Source organism: Gekko japonicus, unplaced genomic scaffold (assembly GCF_001447785.1).
Source record: "Gekko japonicus isolate JY-2015 unplaced genomic scaffold, Gekko_japonicus_V1.1 scaffold5466, whole genome shotgun sequence".
In the NCBI taxonomy this organism is placed as follows: domain Eukaryota; kingdom Metazoa; phylum Chordata; class Lepidosauria; order Squamata; family Gekkonidae; genus Gekko; species Gekko japonicus.
In genome coordinates, this window is record NW_015171664.1 from 18,922 (window position 1) to 40,955 (window position 22,034).

Consider the following 22,034-nt stretch of genomic DNA (forward strand, 5'->3'; position numbering starts at 1 on the left):
GTTTTGCCATCCCTGGTATTGTGGCACGGCCCACCTCTGCCATTCTTGGCGTATGAGTCACACGCGGGACGAGTCGCCTACTCTCGCTGAGCCGGGTGCTCTTACCCACCGGGTGCTTCCCCGGCCGGTGGTCTCGGCACATCGATCCCAGCATTGCGTACAGCCGAACTGTAGCCTCTTGCTACAGGACACCGGGGTGGGGGGTGGGGGCTAGTTAAGGCAGGAGGTTGCTCTGCCCCCATGCCCCCCCCCCCCGGGTCACTCCACAAATGCAATCAGAGGGCAGAACTGCGGTTGCTGCAACATCCCAGGCCCAAAGAATTCTCTGAGCTGGCAATTTTGGCAGAACAGACTGGATGTTTTTGTCTTGCAATGTACAAACCGAGAATCTGCAGAGAGAGAGAGAGGGGAACTTCCCAAGTCGGGGCCCGAGGGAAGCCTCTGTTGCAACCAGCGCTGCCGCCCCGGCCCCAGACAAAAAAGCTTGCCCGAGTACGCTCTCAAAATATTACAGCCTCTGAGGTGGGGAATTAAGATGGGGCCCCTTTCACACACCGATTCTGTTGTCAAGCTAGGGTCGCCAGGTCTGGGTTGGAAAACATCTAGAGACTTTGGGGGTGGATCCAGGAGAGGGCGGGGTTTGGGGGAGGGGAGGGGCCTCAGCATGGTACAGTGCCACAGAGTCCCCCCTTCAAAGCAGCCGTTTTCTCCAGGGGAGCTGATCTCTGTCAAGCTGTAAAAGCGTGAGATCTCCAGGCCCCACCTGGAGGCTGGCAACCATATGTGACATTCTGGTATGTCAGGCCCAAAGGGGGGGGGACACACCTTATTGATATTTCTGGACATATTTGGCTGAGTTCCCTCTAAGCTGAGTCAGTGTGAACTAGCTCACAGCTTTTTAGCCTCCAGCTCACACATTTTTGTCTCGGCTCAGGAAGGAGGGCTCCAGAGCAAACTAATTTATGCAGCAGCCAAATTGCTCGCTCACAACTTGAATGCCGGTAGCTCACGAAGGAGAATTTTCTCTCACAGGACTCCACAACTTAAGAGGGATCCTTGATATTTAGATATCAAGAACAATATCAGTGAATACTGAAAAAAGTGGGCAGAAAGAAATTCTGGAACTAAGGCTGTTTTTCTTAAATCCTAAATGTTGGGTTGTGCTTGCAACAGTGTCCCTTTGGGTTCTCTGGTATGACGTGGGTTCTGCTGGGCTTGCCATGTGGGCCCTGGCTTCTGCGGTTTGACACTGGTTCTTTTGGGCTTGTTCTTTGATCTACATCTGCACTGGGTTCCGGCCAGTGGTTGCTTTGTGTGCTTGGCTGCTTTGCCCTAGAGAAAGCACAGGATTTTATTTTCCCCACAGGAAACAACTGAGACAAGTTGACACCACCTCGGTCCAGGAGCCCATAGAACTGGATTCCTTGATCCAGTTCTCTTGAGGACAGGCAGTACTTGGTTCCCTGTGATTGTGATGCTGTTTGATTCAAAAACAGCCATTCCAGCCTCCCGCCTGAGAAGAGCCCTCCATAGGGAATAAAGATCAAAATGGGTAGCCGTGTTGGTCTGTCTGGCACAGTAGAAAAGAGCAAGAGTCCAGGAGCACCTTACAGACTAACAAAATTTGTGGCAGGGGAGGAGCTTATACCTTGCCACAAATTTTATTAGTCTCTAAGGTCCTACTGGACTCCTGTTCTTTTCTACTGATAGGGAATAACGCACCTGAAAACTGTCAATGGTTTAAAAAAATGCAACCAGGGACCAAAATAATCCAGAATATCAGTTTGGAAACCCATATCCAAAAATTCTATTTATTTTTTTTTCAAGTGTACATGACTAGTTCTCTGACACAATCTGTATGGGACTGAATTCGTCCAGGCTCTCCGATATTCCAAGAGGTCCTGCGCAGCAGAACTCTCCAATGGCTTCAAGGTGGGTAGCCGTGTTCCCTCTAAGCTGAGTTAGTGTGAGCTAGCGCACAGTTTTTTAGCTTCCAGCTCACACATTTTTGTCTTCGCTCAGGAAGGATGGCTCCAGAGCAAACTAATTCATGCAGCAGCCAGATCGCTCACTCACAACTTTAATGCCAGTAGCTCACAAAGTGGAATTTTTTGCTCACAGGACTCCACAGCTTAGAGGGAGCTTTGGTGGGTAGCCGTGTTTGGTCTGCCTGTAGCAGGAGAAGAGAGCAAGAGTCCAGGAGCACCTGAAAGACTAACCAAATTGCTGGTGGGGGAGGTGATTTCGTGAGCCTTAAGAACTGAGCTGTGAAAGCTCACACCCTGCCACGAATTTTGCTAGTCTTTATGGTGCTCCTGGACTCTTGCTCCTTTCCAGTGGCTCGTGCACCAGGGGTCGGATCTTTCCCAGCAGGCACTGGAAACCTTCCCCCCCCTCAGGCAGCCGTCTCCCCCCAGCCTCACAACAGGCCCCCTTCTGCACTCTCCAGTGGAATCATTTCCAAGAGAGGCCATGGTATCCCCCTCGCCAACAGTCTTGGTCCCCTACGTATACTGAGGTATCTTATCCTGTCTAGGCAACTGTTCCGTCCACACCCTCTCTCTCTCTTTCCAGGAAACACTTGGATCGCATCACTTCCCTTCCAACTAGTAAAGGAATGAGTATGCTCGTGGCACCAACTACCCCCGTGCCACCGGGTTCAATCCGTGGCCTCTTTTTTGCCTTCCTGCAGCCTCCCGCGCCCCAAGAGCCTGCTGCTCCGTTTCCAGCCACCCTCCCCTCCCTCCCGTCAATCAAAGTCAATGGTGACCTCTTCGATCTCTTCGTGGCTGTTCTCGAAGGTGCTCTTGCCGTGCATCTCCTTGAGGTGGCGCCGCAGGCCCGGCTTGTGGGTGAAGTGCATGTCGCAGTAGTTGCACCGGTGGGGCTTGAGGCCGCTGTGCAGGTTGAGGTGGTCCTGCAGGGTGGCGTTCTGGGTGAAGCACTTGCGGCAGACGGGGCACTGGAAGGGCTTGAAGCCCGTGTGCACCCGGATGTGCCGCGTCAGGTTGCTCTTCTGCGAGAAGACCTTGCCGCAGCGCAGGCACAGGAAGAGCTTGTGCTCTTGGACGTGGCTCACGAAGTGGCCCAGCTGCTGGAAGACGCTGTTGCAGCGCGGGCAACGGTAGGGGCGCTCCAGTTCGGGCGCCTTCCACCCTGCCGCCCCGCTCCCCGGCCTCCAGTCCCTGTAAGCTGCGGCCGTGCTGCGTCGGTGACAGTGTAGGGGGTAGCGCCTCCACTGGGAGCCGGGTGCACGGACCGTGGGCGGGAAAGGAAGGCCTTTGCCGCTCGTCTCATCGTCCAGGCAGCCCTGCAGGTAGTTGCGGGTGATCTCCACGGCTGAGTTGATCAGGGAGAGCGAGATCCCTGGGGAGGAGGGGCTGCGGGAGCCGCGAGGGGTGAACGCGGGTCCCTCTGTTTTGTCTTCCTCGGAGTCCGCCTCCCCTTTGAACGCAGGAGGGCAATACTTCTCCTCTTCCTCCTCCTCCCCGTCCTGCCGTAGGCAGTTTCCCTCCTCTTCCTCCTCCCGCAGCAGGGCGTCAGCCTTGGGGACCAAGTAGTGGGACAGGGCCTGGGCGCAGCACTCCACCACGTGGCCCATCTGCAAGAAGGAGGCGGCTGTCAGGTAGTTGACGAGCTCCTTGACGGGCACCTCGAGGCATCCCGTGTAGCAGGAGAGGAGGAGCTGGCGCCCGATCTCGGGGCTCTGGTAGAGTGAGACGGACACCTCTTCCGAGTCGTTGAGCAGGAACTGGTCCCGCAGGAAAGGGGAGCAGGCGGCAAAGACCACGCGGTGGCCAGGAACCCGCAGCTCGTTCACCTGCACCGTCACGTCACAGAAGCGCCGCTGCTCCCGCAGTTGGTCCATGCGGCGCAGCACCCCATCTCCGTAACCGGGGAAGCGGAACTGCAGCTGCTCACAGGCTGGGGCCATCTTTGCTCTACCTGGAGGGGTGGGGGGTGAGAAGACGGGGAAGGGAGGAAAGCTCCAGGTTACACCCCACACACCAAAAGGGAGTCCAGACTAGTGTTCCCTCTAAGCTGAGTTAGTGTGAGCTAGCTCACAGTTTTTTAGCCTCTGGCTCACACATTTTCGTCTTAGCTCAGGAAGGAGGGCTCCAGAGCACACCAGTTTATGCAGCAGCCAAATCCCTCGCTCGTAACTTTCATGCCAGTAGTTCATAAAGCAAGAATTTTGGCTTAGGGGGAGCATTGGTCCAGAAACGCTGGCATCTGACACTGCAAGAAATGGGAAGCCCCAAGAGTAAAGAGCTGTGGGCAGAAGTTTCCAAAGGAATTTCACATTGCCACATCGACAGGAGATGGATCAAAGGCTTTCTTTCTGATGTCAACAAGCTTGTGACACTGTGGCTTGTTATAAATCACTTGCTTTGGGCAACAACAACTAATCTGCAAAACTATGTTGGTATTTTGACTTGTTTTTATGAAGTGTTGACATTTCTGTCTTTTTCATTAAAAAAAATACGTATTTTGCAAAGGCTTAGAGTCGATGCGATGTGCCAAGGAGAGTCACTGTCGATTCAGCTGACCTCTTCTTGCAGACCTACAGACTGCCCCCCATCTGTTAATGACAACTGTTCTGGGAAACCTTCTAGGCATTCCTCAAATATGATATTATTCTGTCAGACTTGGTAGCTCCAGCCAGACTGGCGACAGTTACTACCTTAAAGCTAAGATAAAGCCAACCATGAAGTCAGGTTTAAATAAAGCTTGGACCGCGATGGTACTGAACAAAGCATCCTTTCGTGTTGTTGTTATTGTTTTTAAATGTCCAGATGATGAGTTCTAACGAGCTTCAAAGCTTGTACACTGGGTTTGTTCTTTTGTTTGGTCTTAATATTTATTATTTATTTCCATTGATTGATCGCCCGCCCCCACAGTTGTAGGGCTCTAGGCGATTTACAGAGTTCTAAAAACATAACAAGAGATTAAAAACCAAGCCCAACAGCATACAATAATTAAAACAAGAGGCAAAAGCTATGTAGCTCCTCCCCATATATCGAAGCGGTGGGTGCTTCACCTGTACAGGGGAGTAAACTCCATAAGGAGTAGGGTGCCAGCCATGATGTTTAACCATCGCTGTCCTCAACTGAATGCCTGGCGGAACATCTCTGCCTTACGGGCCCCGCAGAATTGCGTAAGATCCCGCGGGGCCCTGATGTTGTTTGGCAGAGAGTTCCACCAGGTTGGGTGAAGGACGGCCAGATCCCTCTGGGGCCAGGGATCACCAGTAAGTCGTTCTGTGAGGAGTGTGATGCTCTCCCGGGGGTGTAACGGAGGAGGCGGTCCCGCAGATACTTAATAAAAAGTATTATATGACTTTCGTTTTGGGATACGGCTGTGGATCGCCATGGTTATTTTCTTTCTTCTCTGTTTCACTGAAGATCTGTCGAGTTGCCAACTCGGGGTTGGGAAATTCCTGGTGATCTGGGAGCGGAGCCTTGGGAGGGTAGTATTCGGGGAGAGACCTCATTGGGCTACAATGCCACAGACCTCAATGTTCCCTCTAAGCTGTGGAATCTTGTGAGCAAGAATTCTACTTTGTGAGCTACTGGCATTAAAGTTGTGAACAAGCGATTTGGCTACTGCATAAGTTTGCTCTGGAGCCATCCTCCCTGAGCTGAGACAAAAATGTGTGAGCCGGAGGCTAACAAACTGTGAGCTAGCTCACACTAACTCAGCTTAGAGGGAACACTGGACCTCACCCTCCAAAACAGTCACTTCCTCCAAGTCTGTGGTTCTGGGAGATCTCCAGGCCCCACCTGGAGGCTGGCAACCCTGGGAAGAAGTGCTTCTTTTGCCGTTCTTGTAAGTATGCTTACTTTGGGGGGGGGGGGACACCACTAAAAACCTCTGCTACCAGATTAATCTGAGATAACCTTCTTAATCGATTAGCACAGCAGTCCTATGGCAGAGCCCACTCAGAGCCCAACAAATTTAAATTGGGAGTAATGGGCTTAGACTGGAGCAGGGGTGGCCAAACTGTGGCTCGGGAGCCACATGTGGCTCTTTCACATATAGGTTGTGTGGCTCCCGGCAAGGCAGCTGGGGAAGCGAAGGGGAGCCATGCTTTTCCTTCCTTCCTCCTTCTGTTTGCTTTGTTTCTCTCTCTCTCTCTCTCTTTCTTTCCACCTCCCTGCCTCCCTTCTCCCTCTCCGACATTAGCAAACAAATAAATATCATTGGACAAATAAATATCATCAATATCTCTTTTTATCCCTTCTTGCTTTTATTTTTGGCAGACTCATTGAACGTTAATAAAAAGCGAATTTGCATATTTTTAAAGAAAAAAGTGTCTGTGATATCTGTTCATGTTTTGCGGCTCTCAGACATCTGACATTTATAGGGATCCCAAGTCCCCCCGGGGGGCAGGGAAACCCCTGCCCCAGAGGCCCGTTCCCTGGCGCCGCCGGGATGTTAATAAAGAGCGAATTTGCATATTTTTAAAAGAAAAACATGTCTGTGATATCTGTTCATGTCTTGCGGCTCTCAGACATCTGACATTTATTCGATGTGGCTCTTACGTTGAGCAATTTTGGCCACCCCTGAACTGGAGTATCTGCCGCATGAAGTGGTGGCAGCTAACAGTACCAAATCCCCCCGGGGGGCGGAATTCCCCCTGGTTTCGAGCCCCGATTCCCACTCCCGCGGAATCGGGGCCCGGGGGAAACCCCACCCCCGCATGTGCGTCACCCGGAAGTGACGTCGCATGCTGGGGGCGGGGCGATGCCATTTGAGGGGAAAACAACCTTTGTTTTCCCCTCAAATGGCGTCACCCCACCCCCAGCATGTGAATTCACTTCCGGGTGACGTACACGCGGTGCGCGCGCGCACGAGTTGGACGTCAGCCGGGAGCCCCCCGCTCCTGGCACATTTTGATTTGGCAACCCTAGCAGCTAACAGCATATACAGCTTCAACAGGGGATTGGAGAAACCTATGGAGCAGAGGTCCATCAGTGGCTATTAGCCACAACGCAGTGTTCCCTCTAAACTGAGTCAGTGTGAGCTAGCTCACAGTTTTTTATCCTCCGGCTCACACATTTTTGTCTGCGCTCAGGAAGGAGGGCTCCAGAGCATACTAATTTATGCAGTAGCCAAATTGCTCGCTCACAACTTTAATGCCAGGAGCTCACAGAGTAGAATTTTTGCTCACAAGACTCCACAGCGTAGAGGGACCATTGACCACAAGGTATAAAGGGAACACTTTGTCTGGGGCAGTGATGTTCTGTATCTTTGGTGCTTGGGGGGCAACAGTGGGAGGGCTTCTGGAGTCCTGGCCCTGCTGGCGGACCTCCTGATGGCATCTGGCTTTTGGCCACTGTGTGACACAGAACTTTGGACTGGATGGGCCACTGGCCTGATCCAACAGGCCTTCTGTTATGGTCTTATGTTCTTAACTTCTGATATGATTGCACTGGAAATCAACTCAGCATTACAACCCTAAATACACAAAGACAGACAAATAGAGAGGAATGTGGTTTTCTCTGGCCAAATGAGGTTTCACCAGCTATATGCGGGAAAACAGGCAAACACTGGTTTATACATCTTAGCTTATTGAGTTTCGTTCCCCGATCAATGGAATTGTTTTGTTTTCATGGCCGGGTGGTGGTGGTGGATAAGACCGTATGCCGGAAACGCTTAGCTTATTTTGCGTCTGCTGTTTATGGAAAGTTGGCTTAAAATCCTTAAAACCCAGGGAAGTCTCTGCGAAAAAGCGCGGAAGAGCTAAACTTCATTCCCACGTGCTTCCTTACGAGTATTCCCAGAAACGTTCTACGCCCTTAGCGCACCTCGTTTCCCGCTCCCCCCCCTTACGCACTTTACGCTCGAGACCTTGTCCTCTCCTATTACGCTGCTTGCGCAGCTTCCGACCGTCCAGGCCGCTCCCGCAGCGACCCCTAGAGGCCGCTCGGAGACCTTCCCACTACTCAACTTACGCGGCTCCCTCGGGCCTCGAGGGCTATTCACCAACAGCCGCTACGCTCCGCCCCCAACGCGTACGCCTCTCCGTTCACACCCACAGCGTAAGTTACGTGAGCGGCGCGCTTTTGAACCACTCACCCGAAATGAGTCGCTTCGTCGGTCCCGTTCTTCGGGGACGCCGTTGCCTTTTTTGTTAAAAGAAAGCTTCCGAGGCGGTCACGCCGTCCATACGCGCGCCGGCGAGTCCGTTAAGGTGCCTCACGGCGGCACCGCGACTGCGCCGCCATCTTGGAATCCGCCTCTCAGTGGGCCCGGGACTTCTTCCCCCGGGCGGGCAAGGGCAGGGATTGCTCCGCCAAGCGACCCGCCGCTGGGGCGCAGTGGGAGGGGGGGACTGCGAGGGGGAAGTGAAGGGTCGCGCCAAGAGACGGTATCCCTCCGCCGGGAAAGAATCCCACCCGTGGCTCGCCTTCTTCAGGTGACGTCGGCCCCCTCTGGACCTCTGGTCCCACACCCGAACTTCCCTGGCTCCTGGGAAGGCAGCCACCCCGTGTCTGGAGTCTCCACACAGCCCGGCGCCATTTGCCTTCTTTCCAGGCTCTCCCCTGTCAATGGCCCTTTTGCAGCCAGCTTGGAGGGGTATTCTTTGCCCTCCCCGCCTGCCCTGTGCCTGGACAAGACAGAAATCCAACAGGCACAACTCCCCTTTCAATGGAGGAGGAGGAGGAGGAGATTGGATTTATACCCCGCCCTTCACTACCCAAAGGTGTCTCAGAGCGGCTTACAAGCTCCTTTCCCTTCCGCTCCCCACAACAGACACCCTGTGAGGTCGGTGGGGCTGAGAGAGCTCTGGCAGAAATGGCTCTTTTTCAAGGACAGCTGTGCCAGAGCTTGTGACTGACCCAAGGTCACACCAGCAGCTGCAAGTGGAGGAGTGGGGAATCAAACCCGGTTCTCCCAGATTAGAGTCCGCACACTTAACCACTACGCCAAACTGGCCCTTTGCAACCAGCGTGGGGGTGTTCTCCCCTCCCCCCCCCGCCCTGTGCCTAGACAAGGCAGAAATCCAACAGGGACATCTCCTTCTGTCAATGGCCATTTACAGCCAGCTGTGAGGGGTGTACTTTGCCCCCCACCCCACCCTGTGCCTAGACAAGGTAGAAATCCAACAGGGACAATTCCCTCTTCAATGGCCCTTGGCAATCAGTGTGTGGGGGCAGAGGTCATTTTGGGGGGGATCGCGGGGGGATCGCAGTTCCCCCGGGTGAGGTACGGGGGGCGGGGCACATGACGAAGCCCCGCCCCCTGCTTCCGGCTGCCCCGCTTCCGGCCCTCTTTCAGCCAGGAGGAGGCAGGAGAAGAGGGAGGGTAAGTTGCTTCCTCCCCGCCTCTCCCCATCCCTGCCTGCCTGGGGCCAGGGAGGGCCTTTGTGGGGCTTCCTTGCACTCCCACCGGCCTTGCAGGTCCACCGATATGCTAATGAGTTCCCCTAGCTCTTTTTCTACGAAACGACCCCTGTGTGGGGGGTGTTCTTTGCCCCTTCTTGCAGTGTGCCTGGACAAGGTAGAAGTCCAACCACAACGCGAGGATCTGCACCGCATCACTGAAGCTAACCTGTGCCTCCCGCGGCAGCCGTTTTGTTGCAGCGTCCACCACGCCGCGCCAGAATTCCAGATGTGCCTGCAGGCTCAAAAAAGGCCGGGGACCCCTGGGCTAATCCCACCAGTACAGGATTCCTGTCCTACATACCTACAAGGTGCACGTTTAAAGTTTCGATGGGCTAGTCCTGATCAGGTCTAACACGGCCCATTGGAGAGGATGGCACAACCCGCCCTTATTTGTGGAAATACAGGAGGTGGGCACTTGGGCAGAGATTCTGTCTGTCGTGTAAGCCTGGAGGTGTCGTGATCGGTCCACTCATCAGTCTGTTTCTGCCTTTGCTAAGACGCAAGTATGCTTCGCTTGTGGACGTCGCTCGCCAGTGTGCCTTTCAGATGGTTATGCCGATTGGAGGAAGAGTCACGGTTTGCCGCCTCGTTCTGAGACCCTGGGGGTCGTGGAAGCCGAGGATGATGTGCAGACTTCTACAGCGGCTGGCCCAGTTTCCTCGGCATGTGGTCAGTCCAGCTTGGGGCCCCTTCCCAGGGCAGTTCCTGGCGACGAGGTCATCATCGGTTGAATAAGAGGAAGGGTGCCGCCTCCCCTGGCCAGGCAGGATTGGGGTGGGCGCAGCACTTCTTTCACTGAGCTGGTCTGGCCCCCGGGGAAGAAAGAGGTGGGGATGCCAACCTCCAGGTGGGACCTGGGCATCCCCCCGGAATTACAGCTCACCTCCAGACTGCGGAGATCAGCTCCCCTGGAGAAAATGGGTGCTTTGGAGGGTGGGCTCTCTGGCGTTGCGCCCCACTGGGGTCCCCGTCCACCCCAGGCGGCTCCATCCCCAAATTTCCAGGAGTTTCCCAACCTGGATCTGGCAACCTTACTCCTTTCACCCAGTGTTCCCTCTAAGCTGAGTGAGTGTGAGCGAGCTCACCGTTTTTTAGCCTCTAGCTCACAGATTTTTTTTCTTTTAGCTCAGGAAGGAGGGCTCCGGAGCAAATGAATGTACGCCGCAGCCAAATCGCTCGCTCACAACTTCAGTGCCAGTTGCTCACAATGGAGACGTTTTGCTCACAAGACTCCACAGCTTAGAGGGAGCATTGCTGCCAGCCCCATCCCCTGCTGGTGGCCAGGGGGGAACCCGGCAACCCTGGTGTCCGTAATGGCTGATCCACCCGTGCCCTTCGGCAGGAGTCATTTCCTGCAGGAGCGCACAGGAGCGGAGCTCCGGCAGTTAAGAGCCCAGGGGGCGGGCACATGCAACAAGCCCCGCCCCCTGCTCCCAGCAGCCCAGTGTCAGAGCAAGAAGCAGCCAGGTACGTTGCAGAGCCCCCCCCCCCGGCACAAAACAAGCCAGCGGAACGTTACCTTTAAGACCAAGTTTTATTCAGGTACGAGCTCTCCCTCCTCTGCGAGGACAGATCTGCACGCCCCCCCCCCCAATAGCTAGCCATCCAAAACAGTCCAGTGGAGCCTGAGTGGTGGGTGTTGCCTTCTGACACACTTCCGGTGATGTCAGGGTGTGTGGAATATGCAAATAAGTTATGCTAATGAGTTATGCTAATGAGCTCCTGCACCCCTCTTTCTACGAAATGACCCCTGCCCTTCGGTGGCCTTCCCTGAGATCCACCCTGCGCAGAGACGCCCTCTTCCGTTCCCCGATCGCCCTTGGAAGGGCCCAGCCTTTCTGGGTCAGTCGGACCCGCCTGAGCCTTCGTCTTCCTCTAGAGGGCGCTCTCAGTCCCAAATGTGGGGCCACTCCAAGCCAGGCCCCGGGGGCTCTCTCTTCTTTCTTGCTGCCTTCCCGGTCACCTGCTCAGTCTCACGGGTATTTTTTATTTTTATTTATTTATTTTTCGCGTTTATATCCCGCCCTCCCCAATGGGCTCAGGGCGGCTAACAAGGGCGGGTAGTTAGCCGTGCCATAGTTAAAACATGTAATACACAATAAAAACATCCAACGCTGAAAACAACGATGCTCAATCCAATTACTGGTGTCGTAAATCCAAGATGGAATCAACACAGTTCCAGGTGCTACTTCCCATGGTATTTGTGCCCAATGGAGACGGCTTAACAGATCTTCTTTACATTTTCCAGGTTCTCCCTCAGGGCCGCGTCGGTGCATCCTTTAAGATATCCTGCCGGTGATGGTATAGTGGGGCAGCGGCTCCTATTCAAAGGCCTGGCGGAAGAGCTCCGTCTTGCAGGCCCTGCAGAACTGCATAAGGTCCCGCAGGGCCCGGATCTCCCCCGGGAGCTCATTCCACCAGGTAGGAGCCGCCACTGAAAAAGCCCTGGCCCTGGTCGCAGCTAATTTGGTGTCCTTGGGGCCGAGTAGAACCAGAGCAAGCCCACCTGGGAACACTCAAAGCATTCTGACTTACACAAGACTGGCTCAGGCCACGGTGAGCCCAGATCAGGTAGACCTCAGTGACCTAGCGACGCCAGCTCTGGAGATTGTGGGTACAAACAAACAGTGCAATCCGCTTTAAATTATGGCTCTTAACTGCTTTAATCTGATGATTAATTTATTTATACTGTATTGATGTATTTATATATTGTGTTGCCGAGCGGCTCTGTGATCCGGCCTGAGCCCACTTGTGGGGAGGGTGGGTTATAAATCTGAAAAAAATAAAAATAAAAGTGCCCCGTGGCTTCCTGCAGAAGCTGCTGAGATGGGGGTCCCCCACAGAACACCGCTTCCTAAACTGGGGCCTCGCTTCCTCATCTACCCTTGCAAGCTGTTCTCTTTTGCAAAACACCAGTGTACACAGATCAGACGTAATTCTTCGTGGAATCCCATTGTTAGGAGAGGCCAATGGCTACCCCACGGGGATATTTGCATTCTGAGAACCCAAAAGCATGAATTAATTGTCCGGCAGCGGCAGCAATGGGCTGTCGATAAACAAGGGACCCACGAGGCACCACGCACCTTCATGTGCTCCAGGGCTGGGACCTCGTGCAGGGCAGTTCCGACTTGTGAAATGCCTCCTTCCCCGAAAGGCTCTGTCACGTCATTTCCCCTGGGGAATCCCAAACGCAGTGCCTGGCCTTTCGCCCCCTCCCTTCCCATCCCTGCAGTGGCAGCCAAAGACAAACATTGCCCCATCTCCCAGCTAAAGCAACATTTCTTGTTGTTTGTTGTTCAGTCGCACAGTCGAGTCCGACTCTTTGCGACCCCATGGACCAGATCACGCCAGGCCTTCCTGTCTTCCACCGTCCTCTGAAATTGGCTCAATTTCATGTTCGTTGCATCGATGACACTGTCTAACCATCTCATCCTTTGCCGTCCCCGTCTTCTTTGACCTTCAATCTTTCCCAGCATCAGGGTCTTCTCCAGTGAGTGCTCCCTTCTCATTTGGTGGCCAAAGTATTTGAGCTTCAGTTTCATTATCTGGCCTTCCAGGGAACAGTCAGGGTTGATTTCTTTGAGGATTGACTGATTTGTTCTTCTTGCAGTCCAAGGGACTCTCAAGAGTCTCCTCCAGCACCATAGTTCAAAAGAATCTATTCTTCGGCGCTCGGCCTTCCTTATAGTCCAACTCTCGCAGCCATACATGACTACTGGGAATACCATTGCTTTGACCATGCGGACTTTTGTTGGCAGGGTGATGTCTCTACTTTTTATCATGCTGTTTAGGTTCGCCATCGCTTTCCTCCCAAGGAGCAGGCGTCTTTTAATTTCATGGCTGCAGTCACAGTCTGCGGTGATTTGATGACTAGGGAGCCATGTACCTGATGTTATCTGCAGGTCGTCTTGAAGAAACAGGCTCTGAAGAACTGCTCTTCCAAAAGCAGCATCAGTTTTAGCACAGTGCATCACCACCAGGAACTTCTCAAAGGCTGAAGTCAGTGAACCAATAGCAGACCTGCAGAGATATGTCACCAAGTATCTGGAGAAAGTGGCAGAATCAGGAGCCATAATGACCCTTTCACAGTACTAGCTTGCTTGATACGTTCGCATCAAACTTTAAAGCCAGGCATCTTTCCGAGACATGTGAGGTGGTCTGGTACTCCCATCTCGTTAAGGACCTGCCATAGTTTGTTGTGATCCACACAGTCAAAGGCAACATTTGGAAGGACGCAAAGGAAGCGTGTCGGTGACACCATTTCTTGGGTTGCAATCTGGCACCATGCTTTTTTGCACCCAGCTTCAATATCTGCCGCCTTCATGTACCAGGGTCTCACTTATAGCAGGTCTAGGAAAGATCCCTACCTGATGTGGAGAAGAGGGTTACTGGCACTTCCTTTATTATCCAGCAGTCATTAAGCCTGCTCGCCTAGGGTGACTAAAAATCCCCTCCAGGCGACTCACCAGAAAGCCTTTACAAATATGATTCCCCTACACACACTTTTAGGCCCATCTGTATGTGTATAAGAAAAAGAGAAGAGATTGGATTTACACCCCGCCCTTCATTCCCCAAAGGAGTCTCAGAGCGGCTGACAAACTCCTTTCCCTTCCCCTCCCCACAACAGACGCTCTGTGAGGTAGGTGGGGCTGAGAGAGCTCTGACAGAAACTGCTCTTTTTCAAGAACACCTCTGACAGAACTGTGGCTTGCCCAAGGTCATCCAGCAGGTGCAAGTGGAGGAGTGGGGAATCAAACCCGGTTCTCCCAGATTAGAGTCCGCACACTTAACCACTACGCCAAACTGGCTGTAGAATTTTTGTTCACAAGACTCCACAGCTTAGAGGGAACGTTGGTTACAACTGATCTCCATGTAGCAGAGATCAGTTCCATTGGAGAAAAATGGCTGCTTTGGAGGGTGGACTCTGTGGCATTCTATCCCATTGCCTTCCCAAACCCCGCCCTCCTCAGACTCCTCCCTCAAAATCTCCTGGTATTTCCCAGCCTGGAGCTGGTACTCTACCTGCAAGGATTGCCGTGGGTGGGGGGGGGGGGGAGGGTTATTTTGCATCGGGAGCAACGCCTGTCGAGGCCGACACATGTTTGCTCATACGGCCTGGGACCGACATAGGTAAGGGACTGCCTCTTCCCATATACGCCTAGAAGAGCGTTACGCTTGAAAGATCAACACCTCTTGGTGGTCCCTGGCACGAAGGATGCCCGTCTTGCCTCAACCAGGGCCAGGGCCTTCTCTGTCCTGGCCCCAGCCTGGTGGAACATGCTCCCTATTGAGACCAGGGCCCTACGGGATCTCCTTCAATTCCGCAGGGCCTGCAAGACGGAGCTCTTCCGCAGGGCCTGCAAGACGGAGCTCTTCCGCTAGGCCTTTGGCTGAGGCAGCAGGCCTTTGGTTGAGGTGGCGGGCGCCCATCTATGGCCTCCCTGAGGTTGCTGTCTCCCACCTGTCACCTGTCTACTGACCGCCAACAACTGGCCTTCGACTCATCGTACCACCAGGCCAGAACTTTATAGCCAACTGACACTGTTCCAAGCTGCACCCATTGTAATTGTTGTAACCAGGGGTCATTTTCTGCAGGAGCACACCGGAGTGAAGCTCCGGCAGTAAAGAACCCAGGGGGCGGGCACAAGCAACAAGCCCCACCCCCTGCTCCCAGCAGCCCTCAGTTAGAGCAAGAAGCAGCCAGGTAAGTTGCAGAGCCGGCCCCCTGGTCCAAAACAGTCCAGTGGCACCTTTAAAGACCACGTTTTATTCAGGTACAAGCTCTCCCTCCTCTGCGAGGACAGATCTGCACGTTCCCCCCCCCCCATGCTTAGCAATCCAAAAAGTAATCCAAAACAGTCCAGTGGAGCCTGAGCGGTGGGTGTTGCCTTCTGACACACTTCCGGTGATCTCAGGGGGTGTGGCCTATGCAAATAAGTTATGCTAATGAGTTATGCTAATGAGCTCCTGCACCTCTTTTTCTACGAAATGCCCCCTGGTTGTAACGTTTTACCGTGTTTTAATGTTTAACGTTTTAAACCGAAACTGTGTCTGACGATGTCACCCGCCCCGAGCCCGCCCGCGGGGTGGGCGGGATATGAATGCAGACGATAAATCAGCAGAAGAAATAAAAATAAGGACGACGACAAGACGGCCCCCTGCTCCCAAGTACGGGACACCTCTCTCAAAATCAAACAGCTTTTTATTTTTTAAAAATCCACTTGCGCCTCCCTCCCGCTGCCACGGGGAGACGAATGGAGAGGGGATATCAGAGCCCTTCGTGGGAGGGGAGGGAGCCCCCCGACCTCTCTCGCCCCCCCTCCCCCTTTGGTACATAGCAGCAAGGACGTCAAAAGGCAAAGAGATTCCGTGGACGAAGGACACAGTGCAATGGGTTAATACTGACAGGTAGCAGTTGGGGTCCATGAAAGGGACAGGGCAGTGGCTGTAATGGGTGGGGTGTTGAAGTGGGAGGGGGCACATGCAGTGCTGTTTAAGGGTATGCCCCCCCCCGGGCAGTGCTGGAAGAACGGACTCCCCCCCCCCCCAGAAAGGCCACGTGATCTCCAGGTGCGGCACGCCTCTCAAGGGTGCGTGGATAACCGTGGAGTGTTGTGCATTGGAGAAGTGGAGTGTCCTCGGGTAGAAGGTGTGTGTGTGGGTCGAGAGATGCTGAGAGGAAGGAGACTGAGGACGGCCGGAAGGGCCCACGAAGACCAGGAGGGGACGGGGGGCTGTAAAGTCCAACGCAGGAGCAGTTGTTTTTTTTAATAAAAAGCCCCACAGGTATAAAACGGCAGTCCAGCGGGGGGGGGGTGTGTGATAATGTTGGGCGACCGCCCACAATGCACACTGACGCTGGGGGAGAGCCCCGGCAAGGGGCGGGGGGGGCGCGGCCCCCCCCCCCCCGCCCCACCGCGCCTCCCGAAGAGCTGGTATCTTGGCCGGTGGCGAGTTCAGGATCGGAGGGGGGGGCGGGCCCGCTCGACTGGCCCGCTGCGGAGCCGCCCCCGGCCGGGGGGCCCTGGGCGCCGGGAGTGGCTTTGGCCGCGGGGCCTGTGCTTCCTCCGAGGGGCCCGCCTTGCCCCTCCAGTCTGCTTTGGGTGCTGTTATCTTGGGCGGCCCCGGCGTGGCAGGTCCTCTCCAGCTTGCGATGCTTGCGGAGGGAGGCGGCGGCGCATGGCTGCAGCGGCGCCGCCTCTTCCTGGGGGCACAGGATCTTGCGGATCAGCTCCGTGCAGAGGGTGGAGGCCTGGCGGGTCTCGCGACAGAGCTGCGACAGGCTGAGGAAGCCGTGGGGCAGGTCGTGCACCACCCGGAGGGTGACTGGCTTCCCCAGGGCCCGCAGCCGCCGGGCGAACATCACCGAGTCGTCCAGCACGGGGTCCAGGGCGCAAGCCTAGGGAGAAGCGGGGAAAGAGGGGGTGTCATTCGGGGCACTGCCGGCTACCCGGGAAGGCTCGAGCGGCCGGAGCCCAACCAGCTTTAAGTACCGATGCCCCTGCCTCCTGCTAAGGACACCGTCTGACTACCTACGCATCAGTTTCTGACTACAAGACTGCCAGTTTGGTGTAGTGGTTAGGAGCAGCAGACTCTAATTTGGGAGAACCGGGTTTGATTCCCCCACTCCTCCCCACGCAGCTGCTGGTGTGACCTTGGGTCAGTCACAAGTTCTCTCGGAGCTGGTCTCTCAAGAGCAGTCCTCGAAAGAGCTCTCTTGGCCAGTTTGGTGTCGTGGTTAAGTGCGCGGACTCTAATTTTGGAGAACCGGGTCTGATTCCCCACTCCTCCACTTGCACCTGGCTGGATGACCTTGGGCAAGCCGTAGTTCTGATAGGAGCTGTTCTTGAAAAAGAGCAGTTTCTGTCAAGAACTCTCTCAGCCCCACCTACCTCACAGGGTGTCTGTTGTGGGGAGGGGAAGGAAGAGGAGTTTGTAAGCCGCTCTGAGACACCTTTGGGTAGTGAAGGGCGGGATATAAATCCAATCTCCTCTTCTTCTTCTTCTTCACCTACCTCACAGGGTGTCTGTTGAGGGGAGGTGAGGGGAAGGGGAAGGAGATTGTAAGCCGCTCTGAGACTCTGAGTGAAGGGCAGGGTATAAATCCAATCTCTGCTTCTTCTCTGACGCTAAACCTAGCAGGGATGCTACCTGATCGGGCCAAGACGACCCGTCTTATTCCCCCGACCCCATTTCCAGCGCCCACCGGCCACGTGCCTCACTCGCAGACTTCCGGAAAGCATGAGGGAAACTCATTTTTCTGAACAGAAAGGTTCCTTTTCGCTCTCGTGGCTAGGAAACACCTATCCTTCCCCGCAGCTGCCTCACCCCCCCCCTTTAAAGCTGTCTTCGGGCACCAGATTTCATCTTACCTGCAAAACTGTTTTTAAAAAGCCAGCGGCCAACTTTCTACCCTGAGGGCCATTCGGTTCCCACTGTTTTAACTTCTTGTTTTAAATACGGTTTTGATGGTGACTGTAAATTGTATTCATATTGATGGAACCCGCCCCGAGACTGCTTGTGGCGAGGGCAGGATACAAAATAAAATGAAACTCCAAAGAGGCAACCCTCCCCCATGTTTAAGACGGAAGAAGAAGAGGAGGAGAAGGAGATTGGATTTATACCCCCCGCCCTTCATTCGGAGTCTCAGAGCAGCTTACAATCTCCTTTCCCTTCCCCTCCTCACAACAGACACCCTGTGAGGTCGGTGGGGCTGAGAGAGCTCTTTTAAGGGCTGCTCCTGAGAGAACAGCTCTGAGAGAACTTGTGACTGACCCAAGGTCATCCAGCAGCTGCAAGTGGAGGAGTGGGCAATCAAACCCAGTTCTCCCAGATTAGAGTACGCACACTTAACCGCTACACCAAACTGGACAACAGAACGTACAGATTTACAGAACTAATCTGCAGTTCTGATCCACGCCGGCACCCAAACCCTTGTTCCAGTGTCCTTTCTGTTGATATTCCGCTGGACAATGAAAACGTTGTTCTGTTCCAGCTGCCCTCTGGAAATGTGTGCTTGTCCGACTGCGGATTCTTCCATTGTTTTATTCACCACCACCCCAAATATTGGCAGCTTCTGTTTGCTTTGGATGTTGTGGAATTTGCAGCATCTATGCAATATTCTGAGGTCCACATTCTTACTCGGAATTTTTTCGGACAACTCCGCTGCTCGCGAAAACCAGGCTGGCAGGTTCTGAACGTTATTAAAGTTAGCACGGTATCCGGTGCAAGGTTACCAAAAAAGGGGAACTGAGGGAGCATATCGTTTCTGAAGGAGGTTTGTGTCGACAGACCAGACCGCTTAAGAGTATATTCAGCTACTTTCTGTAACCAGCAGGGATTCTGTGGCAAAAAGCTTAGCGGGTTTCTTAGCAATAAAACCATGAGTGGTAGAAGGAAAGAGGGAACATGGTGGTGGTGGGGGCATGGGGGGGGAAGCTCACAGTCATAACATTTGAACTGCTAAGCAGCAGACGAGACAAAAATGGAAGAACGGTTTCAGAAATCAGCCTGCGGAACTCGCTGCCACAGGATGGCAAATTGCACAAATACTTTAAAACGGATAAGAGACGGGCAGGGAAAGCCAGTGGAATATCCCAGTGAGGTTCTGAAGCTGCCTTATACTGAACCAGACCACTGGTTCAGAAATCAGCCTGCGGAACTCGCTGCCACAGGATAGCAAATTGCACAAAAGGGCAGGAAAAGCCAGTGGAATACCCCAGTGAGGTCCTGAAGCTGCCTTATACTGAACCAGACCACTGGACCGTCCATCAAGGTCAGTATTGGCTACTCAGACTGGCAGCGGCTCTCCAGGGTCTCAGGCGGAGGTCTTTCCCATCACCTCCTGCCTGGTCCTTTTAACTGGAGATGCCAGGGATTGAACCTGGGACCTTCTGCATGCCAAGCAGAGGCTCTACCACAGAGCCCCATTTCATCATGGTTCTCCAGGGTCTCAGGCAATTGAATCGGGGATTGAACATGCATGCGAAGCAGAGGCTCTGCCACTGAGCTACAGTCCCCCTTCATGGCTCTCCAGGGTCTCAGGTGGAGGTCTTTCCCATCACCTCCTGCCTGGTCCTTTCAACTGGAGATGCCGGGGATCGAACCTGGGACCTTCTGCGTGCCAAGCAGAGGCTCTGCCACTGAGCTACAGTCCCCCTTCATGGCTCTCCAGGGTCTCAGGTGGAGGTCTTTCCCATCACCTCCTGCCTGGTCCTTTCAACTGGAGATGCCGGGGATCGAACCTGGGACCTTCTGCGTGCCAAGCAGAGGCTCTTCCCCTGAGCTACAGCCCCACTTCATGGGTCTCCAGGGTCTCAGGCAGAGGTCTTTCCCATCACCTCCTTCCTCGTCCTTTTAACTGGAGATGACAGAGATGGAACCTGGGATGCTTCTCCACTCAGCCCCAGCCCCAGCATGCCTGGAGACTAGGATCCTTCTATGTAATTTCTGCATGCTTGAATGGGTCGTTGGGTCGTGTCCCACAGCCCTAATCCTGTCGCATTGCTTATGGAATGTCCCATTCCTGTCCATTATATCAACTCACTCTGTGTCGTCTGCCTTCGGTCCCAGTGAAAAAGGCAGACTAGAGATAACGTCAATAAATTCAATCAACCGATAAACCTTGCAGCAGAGCCACAAGAGGCAAACACACACATACCCTGACTGCAGATACGCGGTCACCTGAACCCCCAGCATTGGATTGGTCAGCCAGGGAACCCGCCCCATCATCTGCTGCCAATGAACATTCCCCAAGGCATCCGATTGGCCGCTTTATGCAGATGGGATGCTGAGCTAAACGGGCCCGGCCCAGCCATTCCTATGCTCTTCCTGAGTCCCACAGCTTCATAAGAACAGAAGAGAAGCCATGTTGGCCAAAACCCAGGGGCCATCAGGAGGTCCACCAGTGGGGCCAGAACTCCAGAAGCCCTCCCTCTGTTGTCCCCCCAAGCACCAAGAATACAGAGCATCACTGACCCAGACAGAGTTCTCCATCTATTCTTCGTGGCTAATAGCCACTGATGGACCCCTTCTCTTAAGAACATAAGAGAAGCTATGCTGGATCAGGCCAATGGCCCATCCGGTCCAACACTCTCTGTCACACAGCGGCCACAACCCAGGGGCCATCATTAGGTCTACCGGTGGGGCCAGAACCCCAGAAGGCCTCCCTCTCTTGCCCCCCAAGCACCAAGAAGACAGAGCATCACTTGCCCCAGACGCAGTGTTCCATCTAGACTTTGTGGCTAACAGCCACCGATGGACCTCTGCTCCAGATGTTCCTCCCACCCGTTCTTGACGCTGTCTGTGTTTGTAGCTGCCACCACTTCCTGTGGCAGTGAATTCCAGGCGTTAATGACTCTTTGGGTGAAGAAGGACTTCCTTCTATCTGTCCTAAGCCTACTGCTCACTAATTTTATTCAGCACCCACAAGTTTGTGTATTGTGAGAAAGGAGAAAAGGACTTCTTTCTCTGTCTTCTCTGTCCCATCATGCATAATTCTGTAAACCTCTGTCACGTCACCCCCTCAGTCGTCATTTCTCCAAACTAAACCCTCCCCCCAACCTCTTTAACCTTTAGCTGCTGTAGATTTTCCAGGCTGTGTGGCTGTGGTCTTGGCACTGTAGGACCTGACGTTTCACCAGCAGCTGTGACTGGCATCCTCAGAGGGATAACACAGAAAGGTGGAGTGCCCTCTGTGTCAAGGAGACACAGGACACAGAGGAGACCTTGACACAGAGAGCACTCCACCTTTCTGTGTTATACCTCTGAGGATGCCAGTCACAGCTGCTGGTGACACGTCAGGTCCGACAATGCCAAGACCACAGCCACACAGCCCGGAAAATCTACAACAACTAATGAACTCTGGCCGTGAAAGCTTTCGACAACCTCTTTAACTTTTCTTCATAGAAAAAGTGTTACATCCCCTTAGTCGTGTTATGTTGCCCTTTCCTGTACCGTTTCCAATTGCTATAATATCTTCTTTGAGGTGCGGCGACCAGAACTGTACACAATATTCCAAACGAGACTGCACCATAGCTTTATCCATGGGCATGGTACTGGCCGATCTGTTTTCAATCCCCTTCCTAATAATACCCAGCATAGCGTTGGCCTTTTGAAAACTGCCGCCACACCCTGGGTCGACATTTTCAGCGAGTTATCTACCACGATGCCAAGATCTCTCTCCTGGGCAGTTACCACCCGTCCGGACCAATGCTCCCCCTAAGCTGTAAATTAATCACTGCCACAGGAGGCATGCCACAGGAGGCATGGACGGCTTCAAAAGGGAATTAGATAAGCATCTGGAGCAGAGGTCCATCAGTGGCTATTAGCCACAAGGTATAGATAGGGACTCTGGGGCAAGGGATGCTCTGTCTTCTTGGTGCTTGGGGAGGGGGGTCAACAGTGGGAGGGCTTCTAATGTCCTGGCCCCACTGGTGGACCTCCTGATGGCACCTGGTATTTCTGGCCACTGTGTGATACAGAGTGTTGGGCTGGATGGGCCTTTGGCCTGATCCAACATCGGCATCTCTTAAGCTGTGGAGCCTTGTGAGCAAAAATTGTACTTTGTGAGCTACCGGCACTAAAAGTTGTGAGCGAGCGACTGGGTTACTGCATAAAATAGTTTGCTCTGGAACCATCCTT

The 22,034-nt window shown here is 53.9% G+C and overlaps 2 protein-coding genes across 2 annotated transcripts in view; both read right to left on the reverse strand.

The window, feature by feature from the left end:
- Positions 1–2,238: 2,238 nt before the first annotated feature.
- Positions 2,239–8,250, reverse strand: LOC107117838 (zinc finger and BTB domain-containing protein 26-like). Its single transcript, XM_015420002.1, has 2 exons — positions 8,083–8,250; positions 2,239–3,945 (listed from the first exon to the last, which is right to left on the reverse strand). Exon 2 carries the CDS (start codon positions 3,932–3,934, stop codon positions 2,750–2,752), a length of 1,185 nt encoding a protein of 394 aa, XP_015275488.1. The 5' UTR covers positions 3,935–3,945; positions 8,083–8,250; the 3' UTR covers positions 2,239–2,749.
- A 168-nt stretch (positions 8,251–8,418) lies between these two features.
- Positions 8,419–22,034, reverse strand: part of LOC107117837 (hormone-sensitive lipase-like) — a gene marked incomplete at its 5' end in the record, with an annotated part of 24,066 nt that continues 10,450 nt past the window's right edge. Inside the window, 3 exons of the mRNA XM_015420001.1 lie at positions 8,419–8,614; positions 9,521–9,624; positions 16,309–16,791. Coding sequence (XP_015275487.1) covers positions 8,419–8,614; positions 9,521–9,624; positions 16,309–16,791 — 783 coding nt within the window. The remainder of the gene's footprint in view (positions 8,615–9,520; positions 9,625–16,308; positions 16,792–22,034) is intronic.